Raw genomic sequence first — 15,664 nt, 5'->3', positions numbered from 1 at the left:
CTGAGCTAATATCCACCACCAATCCTCCTCCTCTTGCCGAGGAAGACTGGCCCTGAGCTCACATCCGTGCCCATCTTCCTCTACTTTATACATGGGATACCTACCACTTGCCAAGCGATGCCATGTCCACACCCTGGATCCAAATCAGTGAACCCCAGGCCGCCAAAGCGCAACGTGCAAAATTAACTGCTGCACTACTGGGCTGGCCCCTTCACAAGTTTTTTTAAAAAAGGGCAGAATACTACAAATCTATTTCTACTATTCTATTCTAATGGAATGTCACAATTCTTAAATTTTATTTAATATTACATTATTACATTATTACATACATTATTATTACATCAATTTTAAAGATGCAGTAATTTCTTCAGGCATTAATCAACTGAGACAGATTATATTTTGATCAGTGTCTATAACAAAGACAACATTTACCGGGCACTTACTATGTACTAGCCACTATTCTAAGCACTTCATCTTCATGCAATTATTTAATCCTTGTAAGAATCCCAAAAGGTAAATATTATTATTATACCCATTTTACAGACGAAGAACCTGAGACATAGAAAGGTCAAGTAACTTTGCCAAGTGAATCATCTAGGAAAGCCAGAACCCCAAACTGGAAAGTATAATGCCCAAGTCCTTGCTCTTAACCACAATTACACTACATCTACACTTTCGTTACAGGTATTGAATATGTTTCCATTGGTTATGCATCTATTTGGACAATTAGCCAATGACATTCCACCTCTACCACCCTCTGACTTGTGTAACAATGATACCTTTGTGAAATGTCTACCAAATTTCTAGTCTATGGGCACAAACTGGATTTTCTCAAGAAGTTAAAAGACATCTGAATCAAACTCAAGAACTTCGTATCAGCAGAATGCTACTAACCATCTGAACTACTAACTAAACACTAACACAAGAGGTATCATTCTATAGTAGAAGACGGAATTTTGAAGCACACAGCTCATGTTGGAGATCCAGTTAAAGTTCAACACTTATTAATCACCTGAGTATAAGCAACATCATTTCTATTTTCTCATCACAGAGTTGTTGTGACAAACAAATGAGAGGAAATTTACACCTTGTAAAAGGCAAAACACAAATGTTGACTGTTAAAATAAACGGATCATTCTTTAAGTAACCACAAATGATTTTTCATTCCTTTTCCTTCTCAGAATATGTTGTACAACTTAAAAATATTTTATTCACCTGAAATTATTCAGAAGTACATTGTGAAAAATGTATCCCTAAAACCAGAATATCTATGGCTCCACAAAGGATATTAGTTGAAAAGAATTTAGGAAGGTTGAATTGCTCTCAAAAATCTAACTCTAAGCAAGCTATTACAAAATATTCTAACATGGAAAAAAGGGATACTTTAAAAATGAATATAACAGGCAACAAAAGCAAAAATAAACAAACAGGACTACATCAACCTAAAAACTTCCGCACAGCAAAGAATACATTCAACAGAGTGAAAAGGCAACCTACAATGGAAGAAAATATTTGCAAACCATATATCCGATAAGGGGTTAAAATCTAGAATATATAAAGAACTACTACAACTCAACAACAACAAAAACATCCAATTTAAAAATGGGTAAATGACTTGAATAGACATGTACAAATGACCAACAAGCATATGAAAAGATTCTCAACATCACTAATCAACAGAGAAACGCAAATCAAAACACAATGACATCTCATCTTACATCTGTCAGAATGGCTACTATCAAAAAAACAAAATAGAAAGTAACAGGTGTTGGCAACTTTATGGAAAAACTGGAACGCTTGTGCACTGTTGGTGAAAATGTAAACTGGTGCAGTAGCTAGAGAAAACAGTATGGAGGTTCCTCAAACAATTAAAAACAGAATTAGCATACGATCTAGCAATCTCAGTTCAGGATATGTACTAAAAGGAATTGAAAGCAGGATTTTGAAAAGATTATTGCACAACCATGTTCATTGCAGCATTATTCACAATAGTCAAGAGGTGGAAGAAGGGGCCGGCCCCGTGGCCAAGTGGTTAAGTTCGTGCACTCCATTGCAGCGGCCCAGGGTTTTGCCAGTTTGGATCATGGGCACGGACATAGCACCGCTCATTAAGCCATGCTGAGGCAGCATCCCACATGCCACAACTAGAAGGACTAGAACTAAAAATACATGACTATGTATTGGGGGGCTTTGGGGAGAAAAAGAAAAAATAAAATATTTTAAAAAAAAAAGAGGTGGAAGCAGCCTAAATGTTCACTGAAAGATAAATGGATAAAGAAAATGCGGTATATAAACACAATCAAATATTATTCAGTCTTTTAAAAGAAGGAAATTCTGTGATATGCTACAACATGGATGAACCTTGAGGCCATTACGCTACGTGAAATAAACTAGTCACAAAAAGACAAATATTGCATGATTCCACTTATGTAAGGTATCTAAAGCAGTCAAATTCTTAGAAACAGTAAGTAGAACGGTGGTTGTCAGGGGCTAGGGAAAGAGGGTAAAAGGGAGTAGTTGTTCATGGGTATAGAGTTTAAGTTTTGGAAGATGAAAAAGTTCTAGAGATATACTGACCAATAATGTGCACAGAGTTAACACTTACTGTACACTTAAAAATGGTTAAGGAGCTGGCCCCGTGGCCAAGTGGTTAAGTTCGCATGCTCCGCTGTGGTGGCCCAGGGTTTCGCCAGTTCAAATCCTGGGCATGGACATGGCACCACTCATCAAGCCATGCTGAGGCGCCATCCCATATGCCACAACTAGAAGGACCCACAACTAAAAATACATGACTATGTATCTGGGGGCTTTGGGGAGAAAAAGAAAAAATAAAATCTTTAAAAAAAAAAAATTGGCTAAGATGGTAAATTTTATGTTATGTGCTTTTGACCACAAAATAAAAATGAATACAGGACAGGACCTCAAGAATTCTGAGTTAGGAGGTTGGCAAATCCTCTCCCCAAAAAGCAATGACAAAACTAGACAAAGTTTTCAAAAACAAAAGAAATCTCATGGGCAATAAGGGAAGGCTAGCCTGAGGTCACAATATTGGTTGGTGCAAGCAGCAAAACATCAGACCAGCCAGAAAGTTAACAGAGAGATCCAGAGAACAAGACAGCCAAAGACAGATTTGTTATAACCTCACACATCCCTGGTAGCGTGGAAAACTATATACATGTCCCAGGTTGTGCTTGCTTAGAAGACACTGGAGAGGGCCCTAACAAGCTACTCATTCGTGGTTGACCAAGAGGCTTTGTAAACACAGTAAGCAAAACAATGGATCACACTTGTAAACACCCTGAACTTTGAAAGCATCATCTAGTACATGTATATATCCCATGCCAAGCAGTAGAAGCCTTACTTGTTCAAAGGTGTAAACAACCTCTAATCAATCACTGACTGATGGCTAAGTTATAGTGACCCAGGGGTAATCTCTGGAATGCTAGGCCTAAAAACAGAAAGAATTTGGGGGGAAAAACAAAAGAGCACAGACATCAGAGGCCACACACTACAAGGGAAATAGACACCACAAATTTAATCTAGGCAAGTTACTAAACAAATAAATCAGCAACAACAACAACCATCCCCTGGAAGGAGGAAATCAGAATTCAGAGTTGCTACAATATATTACCCAAAATGTCAAGTTTTCAACCAAAAATTATGAAACATGGAAAGCGTACAAAGTAATCAATAGAAACGACCTCTGAGGGTGCACAAATGCAGGACTTAGTACACAGACTTCAAAATATCTATGATTAATTTTTTTTTAGGAAGATTAGCCCTGAGCTAACATCTGTGCCAATCCTCTTCTATTTTGTATGTGGGTCGCCGCCACAACATGGCTGACGAGTGGCACAGATTCATGCCAGGAATCCAAAGCCACGAACCCAGGCCACCAAAGTAGAGCGCACTGAACTTAACCACTAAGCCACAAGGCCAGCCCTCATAAATATTTTTAAAGAAATAAAGGAAATCATATGTAAATAAAAGAACATATGATAACAACATATGTTACCATATGTCAACAACAATGATTCACCCAAGAGAAAATATCAATAATAAGATAGAAATTACAAAAAAGAACTAAATAGAAATTTTGGAATTGAAAAGTACAATAAATGAAACGAAAAATTCACTAAAAGATGAACATCAGATTTGAGCAGGCAGAAGAAACAATCAGCAAATCCATGCCCAGACTCATAGTAAAAATGTTGAAAGCCAGGGAAGAAAAGAAAATCTTGAAAGCAGAAACAGAAAATCAACTTGTCGTGTACAAGGAAACTTTAGGAGATTAACAGCTAACTTCTCATTACAAACAATAAAGGCAAGAAGGTAGTGAGATGGCATATTCAAATAACAAAAAAAATAACTGTCAATCAAAAATTCTATCTCCAGCAAAAATATCCTTCAAAAATGAAGGTATACTCAAATAATCAAAGACTAAGATAATTCATTACTAATACAATACTAAAAGAAGTTCTTCACGCTGAAAGGAAGTAATACCAGATGGTAACTGAAATCCATACAAAAAGTACCAATGAAAGTAGATAATTATTAAAGGACAGTACAAATGTATTTTCTTCGCCTTTTCCCTTCTAACTGACTTAAAAGGCAATTACATAAAACATAATTATAAAATTGTAATGTGGGGCTTACAATATAAACATTCAATATGTGTGACAATAACAGCACAAAGCAGGGGGAAGAAACGGAGCTATAGTAGAGAAAATTTCTGTAGTTTAATGAAATAAAGTTAGAAATAATTTCAAATAGACTGATAAATTTAGATGCATATTGTAATCTTTTGAGCAAACAGTAAGAAAATAACTCAAAAATAATTTGAAAATCAAAGGAATTAAAATAAAACACCAGAAAATATCTACCTAATATAAAAGTAGGCAGTAAAAGCTTACGAGAGGAACAAAAAAGACATGAGACACATAGAAAATACCAAAATGGTAAATAGAAATCCAACCATAAGAATAAAAACATTAAATGTGAATGGATTAAATACTCCAATCAAAAGGTAAAGACTGTCAAACTAGATTTCAGAAACTAACAAGATCCAATTATATGCTCTCTACAACAGACATACTTTAGATTCAAAAACACAAATAAGTTAAAAATAAAAAGATTAAAAAAAATTTTTTTTTAATTTTTAAAGATGTATCTTTTTTCTGTATAGATACAGAGAACAGACTGGTAGTTGCCAGAGGCATTAGGTGGAGGGGTGGGCAAAATGGGTGAAGGGGGTCAAAAGGTACAAACTTCCAGTTATAAAATACATGAGTCATGGGGATGTAATGTACAGCATGGTGACTATAGTTAATAATACAGTATTGCATATTTGAAAGTTGCTAAAAGAGTAAATCTTAAAAGTTCTCGTCACAAGACAAAAACAAATTTTTTTAACTATGTTTGGTTACAGATGTCTAACTGTGGTGATCGTTTTACAATATACAGTCATGTGTCACTTAACAGGGATACATTCGGAGAAATGCATTGTTAGGCAATTTCATCGTTGTGCAAACAACACAGAGTATACTTATATAAGTCTAGATGGTATAGCCTACTACACATCTAGGCTATACGGTACTAATCTTATGGGACCACCCTCGTACATGTGGTTTGTCATTGACTGAAATGTCATTATGTAGCACATAACTGTATACAAATATCAAATCATGTTGTATACCTAAAACTAATATAATGCTATACGTCAATTACAGCAACAAAAGAAAAATGAGATCGCAGCAAGTCATGTGATCCAGTTTCTTGCCTTAAATACTTTAAATCACCACATTTTCTTGTTATTTAGAGAAAAGATATAGGATACTATTTTAGGCATAGATGGAATTTTAATTTCTATGATCTTACTTTCCAGGAGTATTTTCCTCTACATGCTTTTCAAATGATTGTTCTCCAATGCAAATAAGCAGCAATTAAAAATAATTTATCCCAGTCATAGGTTGAAATTACAATTAACAAGATGAAATTTGAAAGAGGTAGCTGAAGCTATATAACATGCCTGTAAAACTTTCAAACAGTATGGTACTAGGCTTGAAGAAACACAAGGCAAAAGTGGTAAGATAGGGGCTGGCCCCGTGGCCGAGTGGTTAAGTTCGCACGCTCCGCTGCAGGCGGCACAGTGTTTCGTTAGTTCGAATCCTGGGCGCGGACATGGCACTGCTCATCAGACCACGCTGAGGCAGCGTCCCACATGCCACAACTAGAAGAACCCACAACGAAGAATAAACAACTATGTACCGGGGGGCTTTGGGGAGAAAAAGGAAAAAATAAAATCTTTAAAAAAAAAAAAGTGGTAAGATAGTTAAAAACACAGTGTACTGAGGAAAAAAAGTATCGTGCAAACAGTAACCATTAGGAGAGCTGAAGTAATTATATTATTATCAGACAAAATAGACTTTAAGGAAAAAAATGTTACTAAGATAACACAGGACACTTTATAATGATAAAAGGGTCAACTGAAGAAGAAAATATAAAACATATGAGCACAGCAACGGAGCCCCAAAATACATAAATCAAAAATTGATAAAAGTGAAAAGAGAAATAGACAATTCAACAATAATCATGGAGACTTTAATACCTCCCTTATCATAATGAATAGAACAATATAAAGAAAACCAACAAAGTTACAGACTGAACAATATTATCAACCAATGAGACCTGACATCTAATAAACCACTCTATCCAACAACTGCAAAAATACACAGTCATCACAAGGAAAACCAGAAAACACTTGAACCCAATGCAAATGAAAATGCAACACAGAAAAATTCATGGGATGCAGCTACAGAAATTTATAAGTGTAAATCCCTACAATAGAAAAGAAGAAATATTCCTCAAATCAATAAACAAGCTCCTACCTGAAGACAGTAGAAAACAAACTAAAACCAACTAAACAAAAGCCTAACCCAAACTAAACAAGCAAAAACAAGGACCACAATACCAAAAAGAGGTTGGGAAGGGGGAGGGCACTTGTGGTCAAACTGTAGTAAGATTGTACAGGAAACAGTAAAGGACTAATTTAAGGTAGACTCTAATAAGTCAAATACGCATTTTGTAATCTTTAGAGAGCAACTGAAGTAATTTTTAAGGGTATAATTTAAAAAACTTTAAGGCAGTAAGAACCACTAGAGTGAAAGAGGGCCACATTTCAAAATAATTTTAAGTATATTCAACAATTAAGTTATCACAGTATTAAATTTGTATGTACTTAATAAAGTAATTTCAAGATATACAAAGCGAAAGTTGATAAAACTGAAAAAGTAGACAAATCCACAATCATAGTTGAAGACATTAACACACCTCCCTTATTAATTGATGGAACAAACAATGAAAATCCCTTTGGGTTTACAAGATTTGAAGGACTCCTAACGAATGTGAATTAATTGACATTTATGGACGAATACAACAACTGAAGAATACACATTTTTTATCAATTTCACATGGAATATTACAAAAATAGACCATATACTGAGTCATAAATTATGATGGATCGAAATCACACAATGTGCTGACCACAATGGAATTAAATTGGAAATCACTAACAAAGATAATTAGCAATTCCCCAAATGTTTGCAAATTAAGCAACACACTTCTAAATAACCCAAGGATCAAAAAAGAAATAAAAATGGGAATAAAAATTTTTCAAACTGAATAATAATGGAAAGACAACATATAAAATTCTGTATGATAAAGCTAAACAGGTGGTTAAAGAAATGTAGCATTAAATGCATATATCTGAGCAGAAAAAGGTTGAAAATAAAATCAATGACCTAAGCTTCCAGCTCAGGAAGCTAGAGAAAAAAACAGCAAAGCAAATTCAAAGAAAGTAGAAGGAAAGAAAAGATAAAAATGAGAGCAAAAACATATGACAAAGAAAGCAAAAACAGAAAAAAAAAACCTCAACAAAGTCGGTTCTTCGCAAATATTAATAAAATTAATAAAACCCTAGTAATATTGATGAAGAAAATACAAATTAATATCAGCAATGAAAAGAGGATATCACAGCAAAATAAGTCAACTTTAAAATGAACAAAAAAATCCAACTTTAGGCTTTCAATATGACAATTGAGAGCAGGGACAAGCAAACTTTTTCAGTAAGGGCCAGACAGTAAATATTTGAGGCTTTTGCAAACCATCTAGCCTCTGTGCCAGCTACTCAACTCTGCCGTTTTAGTTTGCAAGAGGAGCCAGTGACAACATGTAAACAAATGAGGATAGCTGTGCTCCAATAAAATTTTATTTATAAAAGTAGGCCCAGGCCATTGTTTGCTAGTCCCTGATTTTGAGGAAATGGAGAAACTCCTTGAAAAATATAACTAACCAAAACTAAAAAAATAAGAAAAATCCAAATAGTTCTATATCTGTTAAAGAAATTAAATCAGGAATTAAAAACTTTACAACTAAGAAAACTCCTGATCCACATGAATTCACAATTAATTTTTCCTAACATTTAAAAAACTAACAAAAAAAGAAAGTTGGAAATTTCACACTTCCTGATTTCAAAACTTATTACAAAATTACAGTAATCAAAACAATGTGATACTGACATAAAGAGAGGCATACACACCAATGGAATAGTACTGAGAGCCCAAAACAAACCCTCACTTCTAAAGCGAATTGATTTTAGAGAAGGGTGCCAAGACCATTCAATGGGAAAGGACAGTCTTCAACAAACAGTGTTGGGAAAACTGGATATCCACATGCAAAAACAAATGAAGCTGGATTCTTATGCCATATACAAAAATTAACTCAAAATGGATCAAAGACCTAAATGTAAGAGCTAAAACTACAAAACTCCCAGAAGAAAACATAGGGGAAAAGATTCATGACATTGGATTTGGCAATGATTTCTTGGAGCTAACACCAAAAAGCCCAGGTATCAAAAGAAAAAATTGGTAGGCTGGACTTCACCAAAATTTAAGACTTTTGTTCATCAAAGGACATCATCAGAGTGGAAAGGCAACCCACGATGGGAGAAAGTATTTAGAAATCATATCTGATAAGGGATTGATATCCAGAATATATAAATAACTCCCACGGCTCAATAATTAAAACAACAACCCTATCAAAAAAACGGGCAAAGCTGCACCAGGCCCGGTGGCCTAGTGGTTAAGTTCGGCACGCTCCACTTCGGCGGCCCAGGTTCAGTTCCTGGGCACAGACCTACACCACTCTGTCATTGGCCATGCTGGGGCAGTGGCTCACATACAAAAAGAGGAAGATTGGCAACGGATGTTTGCTCGGGGCCAATCTTCCTCAGGGAAAAAAAAAACGCAAAGGACTTTAAACAGATATTTCTCCAAAGATAAAGAAAATAAACAAATGGCCAATAAGCACACGACAAGATGCTCAACATCACCAATCATCAGGGAAAAGCAAATTAAAACCACAATGAGATAGCATTTCACATGCATTAGGATGGCAATAATCAAAAAAACAAAAAATAACAAGTATTGGTAAGGACATAGAGCAATTAAACTCTTGTGCATTGCTGGTAGGAATGTAAAACGGTGCAGCCTCTGTGGAAAACAATATAGCAAATCCTCAAAAAATTAAACAGAAGTATCATACAATCTAGTAATTCCACTTTTTGGTGTATAACCAAGAACCGAATGCAAGGATCCAAACAGATATTTGTACACCCATGCACATAGCACATCATTCACAATGGTCAAAGGGTGGAAGCAACCCAAACGTGCATAGCCAGATGAAGGGATAAACAAAATGTGATATATACACACAATGGAATATTATTCAGCCTTAAAAAGGAAGGAAATTCTGACACACGCTACAACGTGGATGAACCCTGAACACATTGTACTAAGTAAAATAAGTCACAAAAGAATAAATATCGTATGTTTCCACTGAACCCTGAACACATTGTACTAAGTAAAATAAGTCACAAAAGTCACAAAAGAATAAATATCGTATGTTTCCACTTATATAAGGTACTAAAATAGTCAAATTCATAGAGACATAAACCAGAATGGTGGCTGCCAGGGGTGAGGGGGAAAGAATAAGGAGCTTGTGTTGAATGGATACAGAGTTTCAATTTAGGAAATTGAAAAAGTTCCAGAGATGGATGGTGGGGATGGCTGCACAACAATGTAAATGTAATCAATGACACAGATCTGTACAATAAAAAATGGTTAAAATGGTACATAGCTAATTTTCGACAAAGGAGCCAAGAACATACAACATACAACAGAGAAAGGAAAGTCTCTTCAATAAATGGTGCTGGGAAATCTGGACAGCCACATGCAAAAGAATGAAAGTAGACCATTATCTTAAACCACACACAGAAATTAACACAAAATGGAAAAAAGACTTGAATGTAAGACCTGAAACCATAAAACTCCTAGAAGAAAACACAGGCAGTAAGCTCTCTGACATCAGTCTTAGCAGTATCTTTTTGAATATCAGGTCTCTCTCGGCAAGGGAAACAAAAGAAAAAACAAAGAAATGGGACTACATCAAACTAAAAAGCTTCTGCAAGGCAAAGGAAACCATCAACAAAATGAAAAGACAATGTAGCAATTGGGAGAAAATATTTGGAAATCATATATCCAATAAGGAGTTAATATTCAAAAGATATAAAGAACTCATACAACTCAACAACAAAAAAAACTGGATCAAATAATGGGCAGAGGATATGAACAGACATTTTTCCAAAGAAGATATACAGATGGTGAATAGGCACATGAAAAGATGTTCAACATTGCTAATTATTAATGAAACGCAAATCAATACCACAATGAGATGTCACTTCACACCCTTCAGAATGCTATTGCTAAAAAGATAAGAAAAAACAAGTGCTGGAGAGGATGTGGAGAAAAAAGAACCCTCACACTGCTGGTGGGGGTGTAAATTGGTACAGACACTATGAAAAACAGTATGGAGATTCCTCAAAAAATTAAAAATAGAAATAGCATATGATCCAGGTATTTCACTTCTGGGTATTTATCCAAAGAACATGAAAACACTAACACAAAAAGATATATACACACCTTTATGTTCACTGCAGCATTATTCACAGTACCTAAGACTTGGAAGCAACCTAAGTGCCCATCAACAGATGAATGGATAAAGACGTAGTATATATACACAATGGTATTACTCAGCCATAAAAAAAGACAAAATCTTGGGCCAGCCTGGTGGCGTAGTGGTAAAATTCACACACTCTGCTTCAGGGGCCCAGGATTTGCAGGTTTGGATCCCAGGCGCGGACCTACATACCACTTATCAAGTCATGCTGTGGTGGCGTCCTATATACAAAAAATAGAAGAGGACTGGCACAGATGTTAGCTCAGGGACAATCTTCCTCAAGCAAAAAGAGAAAGGTTGGCAACAGCTGTTAGCTCAGAGCCAATCTTCCTGACCAAAAAAAAAAAAAAAGAAGACAAAATCTTGCCATTTGTGACAACATGGACAGACCTTAAGGGTATCAGGCTAAGCGAAATAAGTCAGACAGAGAAAGACAATTACTGTATGACTTCATTCCCACATGCAAGATAAACACATAGATATGGAGACCAGATTGGTGGTTACCAGAGGGGAAGGGGGCGGGAGGAGGGCAAAAAGGGTAAATGGGCACATGTGTTCAGTGACAGATGGAAATTGGACTTTTGGTGGTGAACACCATCGAGTCTATACAGAAGTCAAAATATGATGCAGACTTGAAATTTATAGCGTTATAAACCAATGTGAAATCAATTTAAAAAATGGTTAAAATGGCAAATTTTATGTTATGTATATTTTACCACAATAAAAAAAAAGAAAGAAAACTAATAATACCAATCTTATACAAACTCTTCCAGGGATTATAAAAAGACAATATACTTCACAAATAAGGTAATGAGGCCAACTTATCTATGACAACCAAAACCTGATAAAGACATTATAAGAAAAGAATATCACAGGCAAGTATCACTTATAAACATAGATGTAACAGAACTAAACAAAAACTTAAATCAAACTAAACCATATATAAAAAGGATAATAATAAGAGGAGTTTATTCCAGGAATGCAAACTCCATCTGAAAACTGAATATAATTCACCACATTAACAAAATGCACTATCAACTCATTAAATGTAATATTTGATAAAATTCAACATCCATTCATGATTTTACAAACTTCTTGGTAAACCCCGAATTGAAGAACCTTTCCTTAACTCAATAAAGAATATTTACAGCAAACAACATACTTAATGATAAAATATTGAGTGCTTTCCCACGAAAGTTGGGAACAAAATATAATGTCTATTCTCAAGATCTCTACTCCACGGTGCAATAACAAAAGAAAAAGAAATAAAAGGTCCAAGAACTAGAAAGAAAGATGAAAAATTGTCATTATTTGTAGATAACATGATTGTGTATGTAGACAATCCAAAAGAATCCACCAAAAAGTATTAGACAAGTTAGAGAGACCACTGGGTGGAAGGTCAATATACTAAAATCAACTGTATTACTATGTACTGGTAACAATTAGAAAATAAAATTTTTAAAAAATAAATAATGCTGCTTATAACATAAAAAAAAGAGAGATATAAAATGAATAAATATGTAAAAACCCTCTCTGAAAACTTCAAATCACTAATGAGAGAAATTAGAGACCTAAAAATACAGAAAGCAACGTCCTATACATGGGTTGAAAAACTCAATACTATGTCAACACAACATACATTAATATGTTAATTCGTCCCAAATTAATCTATGGATTCAATCTAACCTCAATAAAAATTAAATAGGTTTCTCTTTTTTGGAGAAATTAATTCCAAAATTTATAAGCTGTAATTAAAATGTACATAGAAGTGCAAAGAACCTACAATAGTTGTGACAACGTTGAAGGAAAAAAGATCAAAGTTGTACAAATTACACTATGAGATATTGAGGCATCGTAAAAGACAATATAGTAGTGACACAAGACTAGACAGATAGACCACATGCATATGACAACCTGATTTACAATAAAGACTTGCTGCAATGCAGTAGGCAAAGAGCAGTTCAACAAATGGTGTGGATCAACTGAGTATCAATGGAAAAAATGAATCTCGATTCTGCTTCACATGTGCAGAAAAATTAACTTTAGATGAATCACAGAATAAAACCTCAAAGAAAACACAGGAGAATGTCTTTAAGTCCTTGGAGTAAGCGAAGATTTCTTAAACAAGATACAAAAAGTACTAACCATAAAGGAAAAGATTGATAAACTGGACCACAATAAAATTATGAACTTCTAGGGCCAGCCCACTGGCATAGCAGTTAAGTTCGTGCACTCCACTTCAGGAGAACTCTCATATATAGTTGGTAAGAATGTAAACTGGTACAACCACTCCAGAAAATTATTTGGCAGTATCCATTAAAGTAAACATATGCCTCCCTCCTAGGAATACACCTAAGGGAACCTAATACCTATGTCCACCAAAATACATGTTTAAGAATATTCATAAGAGCTTTCTTCGTAATAGCCAAAAGTAGAAACAATCCAAATGTACATCAAATGTATATTTAGGAAAATAAATAACTAAATTGTGAATCTTTATACAATGGAATACTACAAGGCAATACAAAGAACAAACCACCCCTCATGCAACAACATGGGTTAATCTCAGCCATAATGTTGAACGAAAGAAGCCAGACACAATTTATTCCAATTTATTTAAGGTTAAAGAACAGGTAAAATTTACCTATGTTGACATAAGTCAGAACAGCAGTCACTTGTGTTAGGGGTGAGGTACCCGTTACAAAGGGGGCACAGGGAAGCCATTTGGGGTACAGGAAATATTCTGTTTCTTAATCTGGATAGTGGTTTCACAGGTGTATACATATATAAAAATTGAGCTGTATACTTAAGATTTGTGCTCATTAAAAAAATGAAAATATTAAGATAATTAACCTTGGAGAGAGGAAGGGGGAGGATCCAAGAGTTATTATTTCTTAGTAGTAACTAAGTGTTAACTATTATTCAATAGAGGAACCAGTGGAATATAACTAAAGATTATTGATAACTCTCACCATCAGATTAAGTCTTACCTTATCTCCTAAAAAGCAGTTTGGTCTCTGACTCTTCTGAGTTTCCAAAGATAATTTTTGTATCCTCAAGCCTTACAGAGTTGCCTGGCATATGTTAATAATAAATGTACTAAATGAATTAACAAGTATATGAACTTTGAAGTTACAGTTCATTTGTATCAGACCATTCTCATGTTAAAAGAAAGAAAAGAAACTAAAAAGAAGTGATTAAGAAAAGTTTTCAATCTTGTTGGCATTCACCAATCTGTGTCTACTCAGCACTCAGGACGCCATGGGCAATGCCAATCTTTCCTAAGAGTCAGAACTTTCCTCAAGATCTGACCTTGCTCTCTTTCGGACTCCTCCATTCGCTAAAGAGGAGAACGGCAATGTAATATTTTCCAGCATAATAGAGAATCTTAGCAACGTAAATTAGCATATTCGGTAATACTTAAGAATTGAGTAAATAGGCTGAACAATTCTGACAACAACGAAATTGTTTTTCTATCTGTTGAGACAACTTTTGGGAAGCCGATTCTAACAAACTAGTAACAAACCATAACAAAATTCTGTGAAGAAAGGTCTCTAGTTTCAGGGTAGCCCAAAATACGTTAGCAGAAAAACTAGGTTTTTAAAGCATAAAGTCAAAGTGTAGGAAACAACAGATTACTTCTAAACAAGCTGAAAATGTTTCCAGTGACAGCTACGCAGCTTACCTGTTCCAGCACATCCAACTTTAACTCGAGCTTGCTGAGAACCACGTCTCCACCCCATAGTGAAAGCTGTAGATCTGATGGCTTTAAGTTCTTGATGTAGCGATTCACGTAGCTCATTAAAATTGGAGTAACATATGACTCCAGCATCTTTTAAGGCGCAGAGGAGTCAAAGTCAGAAGCTGAAGGGGGTAAAGATAGAAATATTAGAAGTAATTGAGTCGGTGGTGCAGCGAAGGAAAAAACATTTCTCAGGAGGGGTTGAAGAGGCGGAAAAGCAACAGTCCCCACCAAAGTGGCCGCTCGCCTCCTCCCAGAAGCAGAGAAAACTCAAGCGGATTCTCAGCTCCAGATACGACTTTCTCCTAGTACAACTCCCCTCAACTCGTCTGGCTACGAGTGGGAGGAAGAGGTGGTGATCTGAAGACAGCGGGTCCCCTGGAGTGGGAGAATGAAGCGAGCGGGCTCCCCTTTGGCCACCGCACCCCTTCACCAGCCTAGCCGCCCCACGAGGCCCTCGCCTCCCAGAACCCAGCCGGATCTACCACCATAAAACCAGAATCAGAAGCAGGCCGGCTCCCGCCTCCCGCCGTACTGTATCTTCGACTGACACTCACGCCAAAGAGTACCGTGGCGTCCCCTCCACCTCCGGGTACCTGGCCCCCGCCCCAAGCAGCGGCGCAGCTCCTGTACGGAGCCACTTCCGGGTGCGCCTCACTCTGTGCTCAAAACAAACTGTCCCTCCACCGCCACCACTCGACTCCACAGCAAGGAGTTCTGCGGCTGGAGAAGCCACTCGGGGCCCCTTAGATCTAGGAGGAGACCTCTTAGGCCTGGCTAGCCTGCGTCTCCGCTCGACCCCACCGGTAGTTAGGACAAAGCTCTAGGAAGTGCCTCGGAGAGGTGGGC

At 36.1% G+C, this 15,664-nt stretch overlaps 1 protein-coding gene across 22 annotated transcripts in view; it reads right to left on the bottom strand.

Moving 5' to 3' along the window:
- Positions 1-15,664, bottom strand: part of VPS13B (vacuolar protein sorting 13 homolog B) — a 777,539-nt gene extending 761,875 nt beyond the window's left edge. For 19 of the 22 annotated variants that reach the window (XR_011421645.1, XR_011421647.1, XR_011421646.1 and 16 more), the window contains exons 1-2: positions 15,373-15,664; positions 14,759-14,937 (exon numbers count right to left, since the gene is read on the bottom strand). Coding sequence is in view for 18 of the 22 variants with exons in the window: in XM_005613228.4 (XP_005613285.2) it covers positions 14,759-14,905 (147 nt within the window). In the remaining 4 variants the exon portion in view is untranslated. Of the gene's footprint in view, positions 1-14,758; positions 14,938-15,372 lie in introns of those variants that run through there. The other 3 variants (XM_070222402.1, XM_023649199.2, XR_011421644.1) reach the window with 2 other exon arrangements.

This window comes from Equus caballus, chromosome 9, assembly GCF_041296265.1.
Source record: "Equus caballus isolate H_3958 breed thoroughbred chromosome 9, TB-T2T, whole genome shotgun sequence".
Classification (NCBI taxonomy): Eukaryota; Metazoa; Chordata; class Mammalia; order Perissodactyla; family Equidae; genus Equus; species Equus caballus.
The sequence above is the reverse complement of the archived record's forward strand: the minus strand, read 5'-3'. Positions and strand labels throughout refer to the sequence as shown.